This window comes from Lynx canadensis, chromosome A3 (assembly GCF_007474595.2).
Source record: "Lynx canadensis isolate LIC74 chromosome A3, mLynCan4.pri.v2, whole genome shotgun sequence".
NCBI classification, from domain to species: Eukaryota; Metazoa; Chordata; class Mammalia; order Carnivora; family Felidae; genus Lynx; species Lynx canadensis.
Window position 1 is genome coordinate 38,878,160 of NC_044305.1, and position 18,887 is coordinate 38,897,046.

At 36.0% G+C, this 18,887-nt stretch overlaps 1 protein-coding gene across 2 annotated transcripts in view; it reads right to left on the minus strand.

Moving 5' to 3' along the window:
- ESF1 (ESF1 nucleolar pre-rRNA processing protein homolog) overlaps nt 1–18,887 on the minus strand; it is a 63,587-nt gene that overhangs the window by 21,230 nt on the left and 23,470 nt on the right. For both annotated transcript variants that reach the window (XM_030310112.1, XM_030310113.1), the window contains exon 9: nt 18,673–18,834. In XM_030310112.1, coding sequence (XP_030165972.1) covers nt 18,673–18,834 — 162 coding nt within the window. The remainder of the gene's footprint in view (nt 1–18,672; nt 18,835–18,887) is intronic.

Sequence of the window (18,887 nt, forward strand, 5' to 3'; positions counted from 1 at the left end):
TGAGGTATCCACAGAAAATACCTAAAAAGTATGTACTGAATGAATACATGTTAATGTTTTTTGTTGTTGCTGAATGTCTAAAAACTATCAGTGGGTAGCAACTGTTTTACATTTGCCTTGAATTTGAGCTTATACTCTAAGCTCTTCTAAATCTTTTACTCTCCCTTAAGAGTGATGCCTTCCATTTATAAGTATTTTCAATTTATTATGAACCAAGCTGTCCTCACTTCTTAGAATTGAATGTTCTTAAAAAGCCGACTTCAAATACAAGACATTTGGGCTTCATTAGGGAGCTATTGTTTTCTGTATTTGTCTGTACTTTGTTTTTTGTGTTTTTTTTTCCCCTTTCAAGTAGTTTGTAATCACAATGTATATAATAACAAGCTGTCCTAATAATAACAGAATAAAATTCTGGCTAACTCTGATGAAGCCATTTTGCTATTTAATTTATGGCAAAGAGGAATGACAACTGTTTATTCTACCCTTATTTTTTACATGTAATGTTTACAGACAAGGTAGAAAGTTAATACATAACTTTTAAGAAGGGCTAAGATGTAAGGAAACAAAGGGGATTTTTTGGAGTCTAGTCACAATAAGAAAGCTCAAATAGAAACGTTATACTAGCTCAGAAGCAAGGACTTTCCCTTGGGGACATACATCCATCCGTTATGGTCTAGCATGGATCCTGGGTTTTAATGGGCTGTTAGCCAAGGAGGCAAGAGGCAATGTTCAGTGTCTGATTATGGTGGAAGTTCCTATCAGAGACCACTACCTTGAAGCCAAGATCCTTAAGGGTACCTTCAGTGGGTGCTGCCCCTCCTCCAAAAATTTAGAGGGAATGAATACATGCCTTTTTGGGCTTTGGCTTTGAGCAGAACAAGGGAAGTAAAAACATGTTTTTTTCCCCAGAGAATTTATAACCACAAGCCTACAAATCCATGGGTTTGTGGCTAGAATTCACACTATCTGTGTGGCCCCAAATACCTCAAACCAAAAATTTGGTTTCAATTGGTCTTGGAATGGAAGCGCCCTTAGGCGTCTGGCAAATACTTTCTAAAGCACTCTCTGAAGAAGTACTTTTGACCCAGGCCTCTGAGAATTCCCATAGGTAAAGATGGATCCCAGAACAATGAGATCACAATAAAAAGCCAATATGAGCCAGAGTCCGCAGAAACAAAATAATACAAAAGCCAGATCTATAACAGCTAGAGATTTTGGAATTATCAGATACAGAATAAGAAATCAGCACATTAAAAAAAACAAAAGAGAAAATTAAAAGATAAGATTATCAAAAATATGAGACAGATTTGGAAACAAAACTTCCTCAAATGAAACATATAACTGAAATAATAAAGTCAACAGCCAAGTTAAACAGCAGCCTATACAGACAGAGGTAAAGAAAAAAAATGAATGAACTGAAAGACAAACTGAAGCAATTACCCAGCATGCTTCATAGGTTCAAAAGTATGGAACATGTGAGTTATCAGAGATAGAATGAGAAGGTACCACACATATCAAATGGGATTTCCATAAGGAAAAAATAGAGAACATGAGGAAAACACAATATTTTAAGAGAAAATGACTGAGAAGTTTTCAGAACCAATGAAAGATAATAATCTTCAAGACTGTGGGTATCCTGTTAACTCTACACAAGATTAAAGCTACCAAGCAAAAATATGATCTAGATAAACCAAAATGAAACCCTAGAACACTAAAGTATCTTAAAAGCCAGGGACAAAAGATAGCACTGTGGAGAAAGGCAACCCTTTCCTAGCAGGGTTCAGAAGTGGGCCCCTGGGACATGGAATTAAGATGGTGTGTTCTTTAGTTATACTGGCTTCCTCACCTGTAATTGCCAACAGGAGTCAAGGGGGAGTTTTGTGATACACAGTAAATTTGCCTCTCCCCAGAATGGGGTTAAGTGGGGGGACTACCTTGGTGCATCCATGGCAACAGAAGTAGATACCCCTCCTTCCCTAATCTTCAATACTCACAGCCTCACCACCAAAATCCACCTTGAACCCACCAGGAATAATCTCTGTGCTTTTTATCCCTATTTTTGGTCACCCCAAAAAGCCCCTAATCATCAGGTCCCCCCTAATCTCCCATGTTCTTAATCTCAGAAGTTAACTATACATCTACTTTTCTGCTACTATCTCTTCTTCCCTCCACTCTCTACCACTAAATCTCTGGAATTAACAGTGCATTAACAGTAAAAACTCAATTATTGTATCTCTGAACATTTTCTTCATCATCTTGCTTTAACTGAATTTTGGCTCTGCCCTGAAAATACTGCAAACTTCAGTAATCGCAAGTGGTTTGTTGTTGTTGTTGGAGTTTGCTTTCTTCAAAGAACCTTCAACCAATTGTTCTAGGGGGGGCAGGGTATATATGGGGGTCATTTGTACTCTTTATCCAGTTTAAGAAGTGTGGTACTAGTCCAGGGATAGACCGATTAACTAATAAAACAGAGAGCCCAGCAATAGATCCAGGCAGTTTTGTTTGTTTGTTTGTTTTGTTTATGCAGAATATATTCAATATAGACAAGATCCATGCAGTTTTGAAACTCTGGTACATGACAGAGGTGATAGGTCAGATTATTGGGGAAAAGGAGAGATTATCTAATAAATGGAACAGGATAAAAAAAAACTCTATGTAGGGGCTCAGTTAGTTGAGAGCCCACCTTCAATTGGTTGAGTGTCCACCTTCAGCTCAGGTCATGATCTCGTGGTTTGTGGGTTTGAGCCCTGCAGCTGGCTCACTGATGTCAGTGTGGAGCCTGCTCCAGATCCTCTGTCCCCCCTCTCTCTCTCTCTCTGCCCCTCCCCCGCTCACACTCTCTCAAAAATAAACATTTAAAAAAATCCATGTAGAAGAAGATGAAACTGGATGTCTACCTTATATCATATAAAACATCAATTCCTGACGAATCAAGGACTTAAATGTCAAACACATCAAAACTTTCTACCTTTAGTAGAAAATAAAGATGAATATCAGTCTCATCTGTATAGAAAAGGATTACTTAGATGAAACACGGAAACCATTAACTATAATGACTGACTTAGCAATATTAAAATCAAGAACTTTTATTCATTAGATAAACCTCCAAGAGAGTGTGTGGCAAGGGGTTGAGGCTGGGGAAGAGTTTCATATTGAAGAAGGACAAAGGACTGTTATCAAAAATCCTATAAAAGACAAAGGACTGTTATGAAAAATAAATCAAGAATGAAAAGTCAGCAGAAAAAGCACAAACAATATAACAGAAAAATGGCCAAAAGACATTTATGAGTATTTCACTGAGGAGGAAACATATATGTCCAACAAATACATGAAGAGATATTCAATTGCATTTGTGAGAAGAGAAGTGCAAATCAAGCATGCTGGTAGTAGTATAAACTTAATACCAGCACAAAAGAATTTAGTATTTCATCTTATAACCGTGAACATTCACACACCTTATGACCCAGCAATTACACTCTTTGATAAATACCCAGAAAAACTTAAACATGTACTAGAAGATGCACAGAAATGTTTATAACAGCATGTTTCACCATAGTAAAGAACATCCCAAATATGTATCCAACAGGAGAATGGATATATAAACTGTGGTATATATACTCAAATGAGCTACAGCTACACAAAACAGAGATAAATCTTAGGAATGTGATGTTGAATGAAAAAAAATCCCCAAAGATTTTTAAGTATCTACAACAAATCCACACTCCTCCCCTCAATGTTAACATTAACAGCTTTAGTGAGATAGTATTTAATATACCATATAATTCACCCATTTATATAATTCAATAGTTTTTTAATATACTCACAAGTATGTGCAACCATCACTAGTCAATTTTAGAACATTTTCATCCCCTCAAAAAGACACTCTATCTCTCCGCAGCAGGACACTCTTAAATACTCCCTCTCCTCCTGCAACCACTAATCTACTTCCTTTCTCTATAGAGTTTCTTATTCTGGATATTGCATATAAAATATGTAGTCTTTTGTGATTGGCTTCTTTTACTTAGCATATTTTCAAGATTCATTCACTTTGTAGCATACATTAGCACCTCATGCCTTTTTATGCACTCACACTTCTTAGGAATACTTACGAATGAGATGGAAATATATACAATGGAAAGCCAAGGATTGAATACCAAGATGTGGATGATGGTTATAATAGACATGGAGAAGTAGGGGAGATCAAAAGGATAAATGTAAGTTACTACATGACCCTAGCTTTTGTAGTGTATTCACTTACTGTTATAAATAAATAAATAAATAAATAAATAAATAAATAAATAAATGAATGGGCGGGCCATGCTGGACCAATGAGAGTGCCCTAACCCAAGGATTATAATTAAATTATATGAACCAGAGGTATAAAAGAATAAAGAGACAAGGTTAATAAATTTGACTATACCTTTTTTGGTCTTCAAAAGATACTATAAAGAATAAAAGACAAAATCACAAAGTAGAAGATATATGACTGATAGAGACCAATACAGAATATATGAACTCCTATGACTCAGGAACACAAATACTACATAAGTCAAAATACATGAACAGGCACTTCACATGAGGAAACACTAAGAGATGTTTTTCCTCATTAGTAACTAGGCAAATGCCTGAACAATCCTTTAGGTCAGGTCATATCACTTCCATTTCACATTTCATTTAGAGTAAAAGCTAAAGTCCATCCAGAGGTCTCAAAACCTTCTGTGATTTGGCCACCTTTCTGCCCTCATTTTCTACTACTCTCCATTCCCTGGCTCATTCTGCTCCAGTCACTTCTGCTTTAGTGTTCTTGGGCATATCAGAAATACTCCCCCTAAAGGCTTTTGCATTTATTCTTTCTTCTGCCTGAAATGCTCTTTCCCAGGATAACAACTAGTGTGTACTGTCCTTTCCATTAGGTCTTTGTGCAAATGCCACTTTCTCAATGAAGCCTCTCCTGACTGTCCTATTTAAATCACTACCTAGGGGCGCCTGGGTGGCGCAGTCGGTTAAGCGTCCGACTTCAGCCAGGTCACGATCTCGCGGTCCGTGAGTTCGAGCCCCGCGTCGGGCTCTGGGCTGATGGCTCAGAGCCTGGAGCCTGTTTCCGATTCTGTGTCTCCCTCTCTCTCTGCCCCTCCCCCGTTCATGCTCTGTCTCTCTCTGTCCCAAAAATAAATAAACGTTGAAAAAAAAAAAAATTTTTAAATCACTACCTACTCTCACCCCTGAACTTCCTACTCCCCATCCAGACTTTATCTTTTTGTTTCTATAGCCCTTAATCACCACTTCATTATTTTACCTATTCATTTTCTATCTCCCCTTCTCTCCTTTCTCCTAACCACCATAACCTAAAATGTAGGACCCCATAAAAGTCTGTTCAGTGTTCCATGTCCAGTGAAAAGAAGAGTCTGGCACGCATGGCAGGAACTCAACAAATATTTGAGAGTAACACACACATTAAAACCATACTGAGATACCATTACTTATACATTCAACTGGCAAAAACTGAAAAGCCTGACAATATCAATTAAAGATGAGGATAAAGAGCTTTGGGAACTCACGGAAACTACCGGTTAGAGTAAAAGCTGGGAAAACAATTCAGCATGACCTAGTCAAGGTAACTGTGAGCAGGCTCCACAACCAAGGAATTCTACATATACCTAAGGCATTCTCTCTCTGTGTGTTCCTAGGTGAGAAGTCCAAGAATGTTCACAAAGATATTGTTTATGATAGGAATAAACTATAATAACTGTCAATAGAACAGCCACATTGTTACATATCTACAATGGAATTCTGTGTAATAGTGAAAATTAATAGACCATATCTTTATATATTGATATGGATAATCTCAAAAATAGAATGTTAATAGAAAAAAGGAAATGATAGAAGGATACAGAGAAGATACTTTTTATAAAGGTCAAAATTAACAAAACTGTTTAGGGATATATGTATATGTGGTAAAATGATTACACAGAAAAAGAAAATGATTAACATGAAATGTAGTTTCATAGTTTCCTCTGGTAGAGGAAGGAAGAGGTTGTAACTGAGGAGTCTCATAAAGGACCACAGATATTGGTAACGTTCTTTCATTTTTTAATTTAATTCTTAAAATTTATTTATCTAAAACCAAGTTAGTTAACATACAGTGTAGTACTGGTTTAAGGGGTAAACCCAGTGATTCATCACTCACATATAATACCCAGTGCTCATCCCAACAAGTACCCTCCTTAATGCCCATCACCCTTTTAGCCCATCCCTCCACCACCTCCCCTCCAGCAACCCTGTTTCTTCTTTGTATTTAAGAGTCTCTTATGGTTTGCCTCCCTCTCTGTTTCTTATTTTTCCTTCCCTTTCCCTATATTCACCTATTGTGTTTCTTAAATTCCATACATGAATGAAATCATATGGAATTTGTCTTTCTCTGAGCTATTTAGTTTAGCACAGTACATTCTAGTTCCATCCCCAACGTTGCAAATGGCAAGATTTCATTCTTTTTCATCGCCGAGAATTCCAATGTATGTATATACCACACCTTCTTTATCCATTCATCAGTCAATGAACATTTGGCCTCTTTCCAGAATTTGGCTATTGATGACAGCACTGCTATAACCATTGGGGTTCATGTGCCTTTTTGAATCAGCATTTTGTATCCTTTGGATAAATTAGCTAGTAGTGCAATTGCTGGGTTGTAGGGTAGTTCTATTTTTAATTTTTTGAGGAACTGTCATACTGTTTTCCAGAGTGGCTGCACCAGCTGCATTCTCACCAACATTAATGTAATGTTTTTTCTTAAGCTGGTACACAGGTGTTCATTTTATTATTATTATTTTTAACTGTAGAATACACTGTTTACATTTTGAATCTGTTTTTTTATACAGGTAGTAAAGTATAAAAAAAGTAGTTAGTGCTTACTCTTTGACAGCTGTGTGCTAAAATTAAAATGGCTTTCACTTGTCTTTTGTCATTTACTCTCCATCAAAATAATAAGTACTTGTACCCAGATTTTCTGGTACCAAGCCCTCTATGCTCTTTTCATAATCACAGTAAATTATTAATGCTATGACAAATTTCACTATAAGCAGGTCTCAATCTAGACGCTGTATTTGAAAAACCTACCTATAAATTAGTGGCTTGAAACTGAGCCTAACTATTTTCCTCCCTGGAAGAGTTTCTGACCACAGAAGCTATTAATATAGAAGGACATTTTGAGGCCGGGGTCCAACCAAAATTGTATTTCTAAGTCAATTAAAGAAAAAACTTTATATTATAAAAGTAAAAGGAAATGAAAAACACATCAACCTCCCTAGCATTTCAGTATTTAACAACTTTTCAAGTTAGATTTTTCTTGCTGCAACCTAAGTATTTCCTTCCACATTTAGCTGGAGTTTATATATAAGTAAACTATACACTCTGACTACTTCTAAAAAGATTTTGCAAATAACTGCTAGGTAGCAGTACCCTGGCAAACTTTTTCCTATTGCGGTATAAATGATAAATGTTTACATAGCACACTGGAATAAATGGAGGAGGCAACCAGAGAAGGAAACCAACCTGAGGGCTCTGGTTGGCCTAAGGTCTAAAGGGATCAACCCTTTGGCAAATTTGTAATCCACAGGCAGTATATTGGTTGGGAATCTCTGACACAGACTATCATTTAAAGGTTACTCTTTCAACTTTTCCAGGATGTGTAATTAACCCAGAGTCTATTTCATTGGCAATGTCCTCCATTACATTTAAAAAATTATAGAATGAGAGTGATATAGAATGAAAGTAACAGTAAAACTTAGGACTTTGGGATGCCTGGGAGGCTCAGTTGGTTAAGTGTCCAACTCCTGATTTTGGCTCAGGTCATGATCTCAGTTTGTGAGATGGAGCCTCGTATCAGGCTCCTCAAGGCTCTCTCTCTGCCCCTCCCCTGCTCACATGCCCTCCCTCCCAATAAATACATAAACATTTTAAAAAACCCAAAAAACTTTGGGGCGCCTGAGTGGTTCAGTTGGTTGAGCGTCCAACTCTCAGTTTCAGCTCATGATCTCATGTGAGCCCCGCATCAGGCTCTGTGCTGTGAGTGTGGAGGCTGCTTGAGATTCTCTCTCTCCCCCTCTTCACAAAGACTCACATTGTCTCTGTCTCTCTCAAAATAAATAAATAAATTTTAAAAAAATTTTAAAAAACAACAACAAAACCTTAGGACTTCAATACTTCCACAGTTTATCTTATGTCAGCACTGTTTCTATTCTTAGGGATTCTTTGGTGACATAATCTACTAAGGAAACCATGACAGACCAAACATTCTTTAGGCCTCAAAAGATAGAATCTTAGAATACCAACTAATAACATGCAGGCCCAGAAGCTTGTAGTGTTCAACAACAAACACTCAAAAGATTTCTCTTGCCTTTTCTGTTTGTTAACTTCCAAAGCAGCTTATTAGTTAGAGGACAGCCTTCTCTGACATCATCACACAGGTGACCCTGGCTGCAGACCAAAATGTTCCCAACAGCCTGAGAAGTCTATGAAAGTACACACTAGGTCATCCCAGGTAAGTGCTTATTGTTTTTTTTAAATAAAATTTCTCCAAATTCTCAAATAAAATTCACTGAACACATCTTTACGTATCTTTGTGTACACAAGAGTAAACATATACAGGTTGTGAAGAGCACTAAATGAAGATAGTAGGCACCAGATTTAATTAGTAATCCAAGGAAAATACTCTTTAAAATTTTTAATGGGTACTTAAGTTAGACACATCAAGGTTTGAAATATAGTTTTTCTATCTCCCACCTTTGTGATCTTGAGTAAGTCTGTGCCTAGTTAAGTGTTCTGTAAGATGCATTAATAATCACTAAAGAATTGCTGGAAGAATTTAATGTCATATTTTTTATAAAGCACCTAGCACAGTTTCTGATACAGAATAGGCATCCAGTAAGTGCAAATTTCTCCTCTAAGAGCATTGTATTTATTTATTTTATTAATTTTTTTTTTGAATTTTTTACTTCATTATTATTTTTTATTTGAGGGACAGAGCGCACGAGTGTACACAGGAAAGAGGGACTGAGGGAAAGAGGGAATCCCAAGCAGTTTCCATGCTCAGCACAGTTGGAGATCATAACTGATCCTGCAATCACAACAATTCTGGGATGGTGACCTGAGCTGAAATAAGGAGTTAGCTGCTCAACCAACTGAGCCACACAGGCATCCCCAAAGAGCATTTTAAGATGTAATTCTTCTGGGGTACCTGGGTGGCTCAGTCAGTTAAATGTCCAACTCTTGGTTTTTGGCTCAGGTCATGATCTTATGGTTTGTGGGATCAAGCCCCACACTGGGCTTTGCTTGGGATTCTCCCTCTCTCCCTCTCCCTCTGCTCTTTCTCTGTGTTTGCTCACGTGCTCTCTCTCTCTCTCAAAATAAATAAACTTAAAAAAAATAAAATGTAATTCTTCTTGATCAAAATTATGCATCCAATTACTTTAACAAATATTTTAAAATCTCCCCCATGCTTCTACATAAAGGACTAACGGGAATCTAAAATGAAATCTATTTTATGACAACCAAAGCTGAAATGCTTAGAAAAATCTTGGTTAAGTCCTTCGCAGCCAGAATTCCCTATTTTATGTGAGTCAATTCTTAGGGAAGCATATGCCTTCAAAGTACATGCTTCAACTTACCACTAAGGCATATTATTTCAAACACCAAAGGGAACTCACTCAAGTCACAATTACTGGCACTCCTCTTTTGGCATACAGAGGATCAGGTTTTCAAGCTATGCCAAATAATTTAACAGATACAGGTTTTCCATGTCACTGAATGAGTAAATTGAGTTAAGGATGTATCTCTTGACAGTTCATTTGATGAGTGCTATCATTAATGAAGATCATCCTAAGGGAAGAAGGCCTGCAACCTCTTTCTCTAGTAGGCAAACAATGTCTCATCAGGCAAACAGTGTCAATGTGAAATGAATAATACAGAGCCCTTCCCACATGAAAATCGGCAGATTCAGCCTGCCTAGCCTAGCCACCAGTTCAAGCCACAGACATTTTTACTGGCTTTATCTTGGACCTCATAGCTGAAAATTATCATTGCACTATATAGTCAGTGAACATCTGTCTACAATAGTCTAACCGAAAGGGCACTGAGAAAGGCTGGCAAACGTTTCAGAGAACCAGAATATGGCATATGGTCCCACAGTGGGATTAAGTTTTGTATCAAACCAAAGATCTGCAGAAAGTACATATGTCCTTTCCTTTATGTGGCTTCAAAACCTGAACCTACTGTAGAAGCTAGTTTTGATTCTGTGCAAAATGTTGTTAGCATTTCTGAGGCATCTTCAGAAGTGAAAAAATGTTTCCCAGTTAGCATCATGAATTAATAGAACTGTTTCAAGATATATGATAAGAGACGTGAAGATGTTCTACTATTAGGAATTTACCCTAGGGGTACCTGGGTAGCTCAGTTGGTTAAGCATCCGACTTTGGCTCAGGCCATGATCTCATGGTTCTTGAGTTTGAGCCTTGCATCAGGTTCTGTGCTGACACCTCAAAGCCTGGAGCCTGCTTCAGATTCTGTGTCTCCCTCTCTCTCCCTGCTCCTCCCCCACTTGCACTGTCTCTCTCAAAAATAAATAAACACTAACAACAATAAATTAATTAATTTTAAAAAGAGGAATTTACCCTAAGAAAACCCAATATAAGGTTATTATGTTATCCACAATAGCAAAACATTAGAAAGAGCCTAAAACACAACATTAGGGGAGTGATTCATCATTTATATATCAGAAACACAATGGAATGTGGTACAGGCATTATGATTATAAAGATTATTTAGAAACAAATAAAAATAAGTATGAAAAATGAAACAAAAAAAGGAGAACTCAAAATGAGGGTCTAATATAATCAATTATGTCTGCTTATAGAAAATGTATGAAAATGAATGTGTTATAGTTAAAATACGGAAGCAACCCAAGTGACCATCACTTGGATGGATAAGTAAAATGTGGGGCATGCATGCACGTGTGTGTGTAATAACAAAATTATTCAGCCTTAAAAAGGAAGGAAATTCTGACATATGTTACAACATGGATGAACTTTGAAGACGTTACACTAACTGAAATAAGCCAATCACAAAAGGACAAATCTTGTATGATTCCATTTGTGAGTTACTTAGTGTGGTCAAAATCATACAAATAGAAAGCTGAATGGTGGTTGCCAGGGGCAGGGGAGAGGAAGAATGAAGAGTTACTGTTTAGTGGACACAGATTCAGTTTTGCAAAATGAAAAATAGTTCTGGAGATGGATGAGGGTATGGCTGTACAACAACATGAATATACTTAATACCACTGATTGTACACTTAAAAAATGGTTAGGATGGTAAATTTTATATGTATTTCATAACAATAAAAAATATCAAGAAAAAAATCAATGTGTTTAGTAAACATAACGTTATATGATTTTCCAGTTTCAGAAAAAAAAAAAAGAACAATAATGAAACTGCTGAAAGTAAGTAAGTAGTCTGAGTGGATTCTATCAGAATAACATATGGAACATGTGTGAGAAAAATGATGGTTGGCTAGCGAGGCAGTTAGCATATAGAATGATGATGTGGGACAACCTCAAACAGAATAGGCAAAAGTTCTGCTTTAAAGACCAAAGAATTCACAACTTCAAACAAATCAGCATAGCTGTGGGCTGTGGGAAAACAATACATGAAACAAGCTCGCTCTTCTTGAACTGACTTCAGGGAGATTATAAATCTGTGGCAAAAGTACTACTGTCTGGAAATAGTGGCTACAGACACAAACAGTACAACTGAAGTGATATATGGGCAGAGAAGGAATGACTGATTAAAAAAAAAGTCATCCTAGATGTTTGCAAGCATCCCAAGACAGCAGACCAATTAACCTGAAACTTCAAAACATACAGGAATTTTAGCACTTTCTGAAACTATGACTGGTATAAAAATATCCTCAATTCTTGCTTCAGATATTTTTTTAAAGCTTTTTGGAAAGCTCTTTTTAAAATTAAGTCTTAATATTGTTAAGAGAGAAAATAATCTTTAAAATAATCCAGGAAATTCAGAGAAATTTACTGGCAACTCTATGTAGAAAATGTGCTACCAATCAATGTTTTTAGATAACCCTAGCTGCTTTTCATTTTTATTACACATTCCACAAATGATTCTTTTTTTCAAATCAAAAAGTTTCAGCTTATAACTTCACAAAATCCTTACAGTCAACATGTTAACTGGATGATTCATGGAAGGAGCACACACCCTACAATTCTAGCCACTTACTAGCTGTGTACAAGACAGAATAATGTGCTGCAAACTCATTTCCATCCCATCATCAAAACACAAAGCATACTGCAAATTCTTTAGCCTAAAGTTCAGGTTTCCCATTTAATGCTTTCCTCTCCACTCAACTCAAAACTTTACACATCTGGTTATTTTAAAAGTTCCAACCAAAAAACATTTTTGTGAATACATTTCAAATAATGAATACATTGACAATAATTGGATATACTGATATAGCCAAAAGTAAATAGTGAACAGGTTTTGAGATGTATGAAAATTAAAATGTTTGAAACTGGGCTGCCTAGCAAAAAATACCCAACTGATTCAAAAACATTTTAGTTTTGAATAGAGAATAAATAATGCAAGGAACATAGGTATGTGTCATTAATGTGTCTCTGTGTTTAAGCTTCCCACTGGGACACTAAACAGAAGCATGAGGGTGGAATAAAGGGGAAAAAAGGAAGGACAAAGGACAAAGTGGACATCAGAATAAAAACAGAATTACAACTGTAGAGGGTAGAAGAAAGAGTAAGTTAAGGAAGAGCTGTACCCATACCGTCTGGCTGAGTGAACTGACTGAGACAGTAAGAGGAGTCCTTGCTGCTTTTCCTCTGGCTTCCATGTCTCCTTTGAAAAAGAATCCTACAGCTCTAGGTTCCAGACAAGAGCTCCCTCAAGAAATTCAGTCTCACCACATTAAAGCTTTAGTACCACCAGTACTAATCTCATTACACCCTTTATCCCTATTTTAAACTGTCACCACAAGAAGTCTACAACTTCCAACTCATCTAATAAAGATTGAGAACATGACCATTTCTCACTCTTCCTCAACAATGAAGGCCTTCTACAAGTTAGTCAGTTACAATCGTTTATTAGTAGTCATTAACAGAATTTTCTTCATTTACCTGCTAATCTGAGTCTCACTGAAACCTGTTCTCCTCTGGGGCCTATATCCCAAATATCCTTTTTAGGTGGTGAATTTTTCTTTCCCATAGTTTGTCCTTACTACTAATTGCCACCTCCAGTCCACTGGCTGGCCCTTCTCCCTAAAGTCCCCAACTCTGAATGGCATATTATTAGACTATACTACCCACAAGCCCTTTTTAATTTTTTTTTTTTAATTTATTTCTAAGTGGGCTTCACACCTAGTGCCGGAGCAGGGGCTTGCACTCACAACCCTGAAGACCAAGACTTGAGCTGAGGTTAACAGCATCTATTAAACCAAAGATAACTGAGGAAAAGAGGACTTTTATCATATCTAATGTTTTAAGATTATAAAGAAACGTCATTATTTGTTCATATTCTGGATGGAATTTCAAAAATATTATTTACATATACCCTGTATCATCTACAACCAAAAAATTGTCACATCAATTATTTGAACCATAATGTAAGAGAGGTTATTTAACATGTGAGCTAAAACTGACTATCCTTCATTTATATGTACATTACAAATTCCCTAATGAGGCACATTCACTGGTGAAGACCCAACATACATCACCTTATCTATTTATCAAAATGAGTCACCCAGGATACATTTTTAGCAACACACTGAGATGGGAAAAATTACTCCACAAACATCAAAATAATGAACTACAACTTTATTTAAAAATTTTATCATTCAACATTTTTACTTACTCATAATACTAACTAATGTGATCGTATTACTACATTTGCATAAGGAACTAAAGTATCAACAGAAAGTCTAGTTTATTCTAGTTGTTACACCAATGTACCTGTTATCTGCCTCCTTTAATACTATACCTTTAAGGAATTAAAATCATGCTGTTACTATAGTATATAACCCAATGTAAAAAGATTAGAAGTTTAAATACTCTAAAATAAAATTCCTTTTAAAAACCAAATGATGCTAAGCAAAATTAGTCAGAGAAAGACAAATATCACATGACTTCACTCATATGATGACTTTAAGACACACGGGAACACAGATGAACACAAGGGAAGGGAAGTAAAAATAATATAAAAACAGGGAGGGGGACAAAACATAAGAGACTCTTAAATATGGAGAACAAACAGAGGGTTACTGGAGGGGTTGTGGGAGGGGGATGGGCTAAATGGGTAAGGGGCGTTAAGGAATCTACTCCTGAAATCACTGTTGCACTGTATGCTAATTTCAATGTAAATTAAAAAAAATAAAATTTAAAGTAGTGTAAAAAAAAACAAACATATTCCAACAAGTGTTAGTGATTAACGGTACTTATTTTTCTGAAAAGCTTAATATTTTGGAAATTCAAGCCATAGAACACCTAGTAAATGAGATAGTATAATCTCATACTGACCCTTTGTGGTTTATTGAAGTATAACATAAAAGCCCTGTGGTTCCAGGTAACTATTACTGGGAACACACATTTTGCTGAACACAAATCCACCAAAATTCACATATGACATGAATAGTACTGTAGCTTATCAGGTACCTTTATAAATATCTCAGTTTCAGCAAGAAAGGTATTATTAGTCCCACTTTCCAAACAAATAAACAGATCCCGAAGATTAGCTTATTTGTGTCATTTACTATATACATTATATAAAAGACCCTTTATATTTACACACATGCACATTTATGCAGATACTCGTGTGCATGCATATACCAAGGATTCAGATAGCAATACTCTATTTGAGACTTTCAAAAATACTATGGCTAAAGACTTAAAAAATATATACTATATATTAGAATATCAACTGTCCTCCATTCAATTAGCAGTAAAAAAAAGAATATATCTGGGGTGCCTGAGTGGCTCAGTCGGTTAAGCGTCCGATTTTGGCTCAGGTTATGATTGTGTGGTCCGTGAGTTTGAGCCTTGCATCGGGCTCTGTGTTGACAGCTCGGAGCCTGGAGCCTGTTTCAGTTTCTGTGTCTCCCTCTCTCTCTCTCCCTCCCCTGCTCATGCTCTCTCTCTCAAAAATAAAGTTAAAAAAAAAAAAAAAAAAGAATATACCCAATTTTGATGGTAAGTCCACAAAACTGGCACTTTTACTTATTGCTGAAGGCATTATAAGCTGGTACAACCCTTTTGGAAAACAATTTGGCAATTATCTCAAGACACAAAAAGTGTTCATGCCTTTTCCTAGTAATTCCATTTCTGGGAAGTTATCCTATAAAAATAATTCAAAATATGGAAAAAGCTATAGATTATTTATAACGTCCTAGATGCTTGGCATCTGCGATTTAACATTTGAGGTTTTGACACTGGTAGTTTTAACAACTTGTGAGAGAACCACAGGTTGATCCACAGCATATGTCAAGTTGCTATGTGAATGAGAAAGTCACAGAACTACCGAGTGAGCTTGACTGCCAGTATTTAGCTTTCTTTGTGGTCTCACTGCTCTCTAGATGCTCAGAAACATTTCTAAAATGGGGAGAGAGGGAATGGACATGTTCATTAAAAAACCGTTTAAAAGTAAAAAGCCCTATGGGGCACCTGGGTGGCTCAGTCGGTTAAGCCTCCGACTTTGGCTCAGGTCATGATCTCATGGCTCTTGAGTTTGAGCCCTGTGTTGGGCTCTATGCTGACAGCTCAGAGCCTGGAGCCTGCTTCAGATTCTGTCTCTTTCTCTCTCTGCCCCTCCCTTGCTCATGCTCTCTTTCTCAAAAAGTAAATAAACATTAAAAATAAAAGGCCCTAAAATAGTAAGCCAGTTACTTGGCTGGTGATGAATGTGAAGAGTCTAAGAAAGTACTGATATTTTTAGGTTAAAATTAGTAATGGTCTTCAGTCACATTTCTTTCCAATACCTTAAGTCTACCACAGTGAAAGATCAGAAATATGATTGAGTGTTCAACAACAGAGAGATGATAAATCAATCCATCTAATCACTCAGTGGCTGAATTAGGATACTGGAATTAATAGACAATAATTTTTCATTTTACATTTTCAAGATATTTTCTGTGACATTAATATTACATCTAGAAATTAAACTCAAGATTAAAACGTACTGCTAAACAGAAAAAGGAAGAATTCACATTTCATTTCATAAGGTCTGCACTGCCCTGATACCAAAAACACTGCAAGAAACAAAAACCATAGACAAATATTCCTGATTAACATAGGTGTAAAAAATCTAACAAAACATTACTAAATTGAATTCAGGAATATGTAAAAAGGATAATACACCATGACCAAGTGAGGTTTAGCCCCAGGAAAACTGTATTACTTATATCTTCCAGGTATAAACAAGTATAAATATCACTTTTTTGTAATTTCCCTATATATTAATGTAGACAAAGGTTTGATCTGGTCCACTTGACAAAGCTGAAGTATTTGCTATAAAACTTCTCAATCAAGTTTATTATAAATCTGCTTTCTCAGTCAATTCAACACTCCAATTCAAAATGTTCATTTTAGGGGTGCTTGGGTGGCTCAGTCATTTAAGCGTCCAACCCGTGATTTTGGCTCAGGTCATGTTGCCATGGTTCATGGGATTGAGCCCCATGTCAGACTGCACTGACAGTGCAGATCTTGCTTGGTATTCTCTCTTCCCCTCTCTGCCCCCCACCTGATCATGTGCATGCATACTCTCTCAAAATAAAATGATAAAAACATTAAAAAAAATGTTCATTTAAAATATCTTCATTCAATGAGCTCATTCTAAGATTAAACTGTAATTACAATGTATTTTACTTAAAAGACAGAATTCAACATTCCATGGAATTATAAAGAACCTCAATCATAAAGTGAAAGATGTTCTTCACAAACATTCTCAAGTGGAATGGTTAGATCACCTTATTGTGAGACTTACTGAAAAGAGCATCTAACCCCTTAAAGCAGCCTCTTTGATTTTTTTGGTGGATAATTCTAATGATTAAGAGAATTACTCTTTATATTAAATTAAACTCTACCTTCCTTCAATTTTTATTTACTAGCAGAAGTACTGACTTCTGAGATAATAAGAGCAATTAAGTCTTCATTAATACAGTCATCCTGCAAATACTTGAAAATAACCAGTAAGTCACTTTGTAGACTTTTCCTCTCCAGGCTAAACTTGAGTTCTCCCAACAACTGTTTCAATAACACTACTAAATTTCATTTTTCTTACCACCATTTCCTGCAAAAGACAAACATTTAAAATAAATGGGCTACAACGTAGCACCACATTCCTACAGGAATATGCAGGAGATGTGTCCACCCTAGGAATTTTATTACACTAGTCAAACAACTACCAACTATCAAACTATGCTAGTTTCCCCCCCTAATAAAAATCTATGCAAACATTACCAGTGAAAAAACATACTAATTGTATGAAATAGATACAATTGAATATAGAACACTTAATTTTTTTTAAGTTTTATAATTTTTTGAGAGAGAGAACAAATGTGCCTGCATGTGTGTGTGAGCAAGAGAGAGGCAGAGAGAGAGAATCCCAAGCAGGCTCCACACTGTCAGGGCAGAGCCTGAAGGTGAGGCTTGAACCATGAAATCATGACCTGAGCTCAAATCAAGAGTTAAACTTAACCGACTGAGCCACCCAGGCACCCCAAGAACACTTGATATTCCTACAAGTTGTTAATACTCTTTGATCTAGAGATGAATTGTGGGAAAAGAACTGAATCCTGGTCAAAAATTATACCTAACTTTAAAAGATATATGTGTATGTTGTACACCTGAAACTAACAACACTGTATATTAACTATACTGGGATTTAAAAAAAAAAAAAAAAAGATATACATGTATGTAAACAGCAGTAATCTGCAAAAACAATATTGGTTCCAAGGGTGCATGTTGCTTTGCTCAGGTTGCTGAAAAAATGAGTATGCTAGAAAACAATCCTCATTTATAATAGCTTTTATCTTTGTTTAGCTTTGACATGGTTTTAATTAGTATTGTACTACTCTAAAAAAACTGTTGAACCCTTCAAGGCAGTTATAAAAATCACTTACTATATTTCTTTGACTCTTCACAGCAAAACTGAGATGGAAAACTATGTATTAATGTATTTTGTGCTAGTGAAACCTCACTAATTAAGGTCTAACAGGGGTTATGGGAGAAAAGTTCATTTACAAATTACATATTTTAAAAAGAAGTTTAATGACCTTAGAACACATGGTGCCTGTATTCAAGTTTGTACATCTTGAGAATACTGGAATCAAACCTAGGAAAGGTCTATCTTCATAAATGGACAGAAATACTTTACAGTTAGTAAATCAAAGAAACCAATCAAGAATAAAGTGGCAAGAGTCTATAACACTACTCCCTAAAAAAAAATTAAATGATGTATGCAAATACCATGTTAACTTCCTCACCAAAATATTCCTGGAAAATAAGATTTGTTTTTGTTTCTAAGAGTTATTCTTCTTTTCTTTCATATCTAAAATACCCTCAATATCCTGAAATGAAGAAAAATAAATGAACATAGTAAGTATATAATTCTTACCTGGAACCCACTTAATTTCCATTTCCATATCATTTTCTTTGCCTTTCTTTTCTTTTTCTTGAATAACTTGCAAGAGCTGTTTGTATTTAGCAATTTGTTCTTCATCATCCTTCTGACTTTTCTTTGTTTTCCCATCTTCTTCCATATTGACTTTATCATCACCTAATAAAAAAAATCAATTTCATCTAACATACAGAAATAATTGACATTTAAAT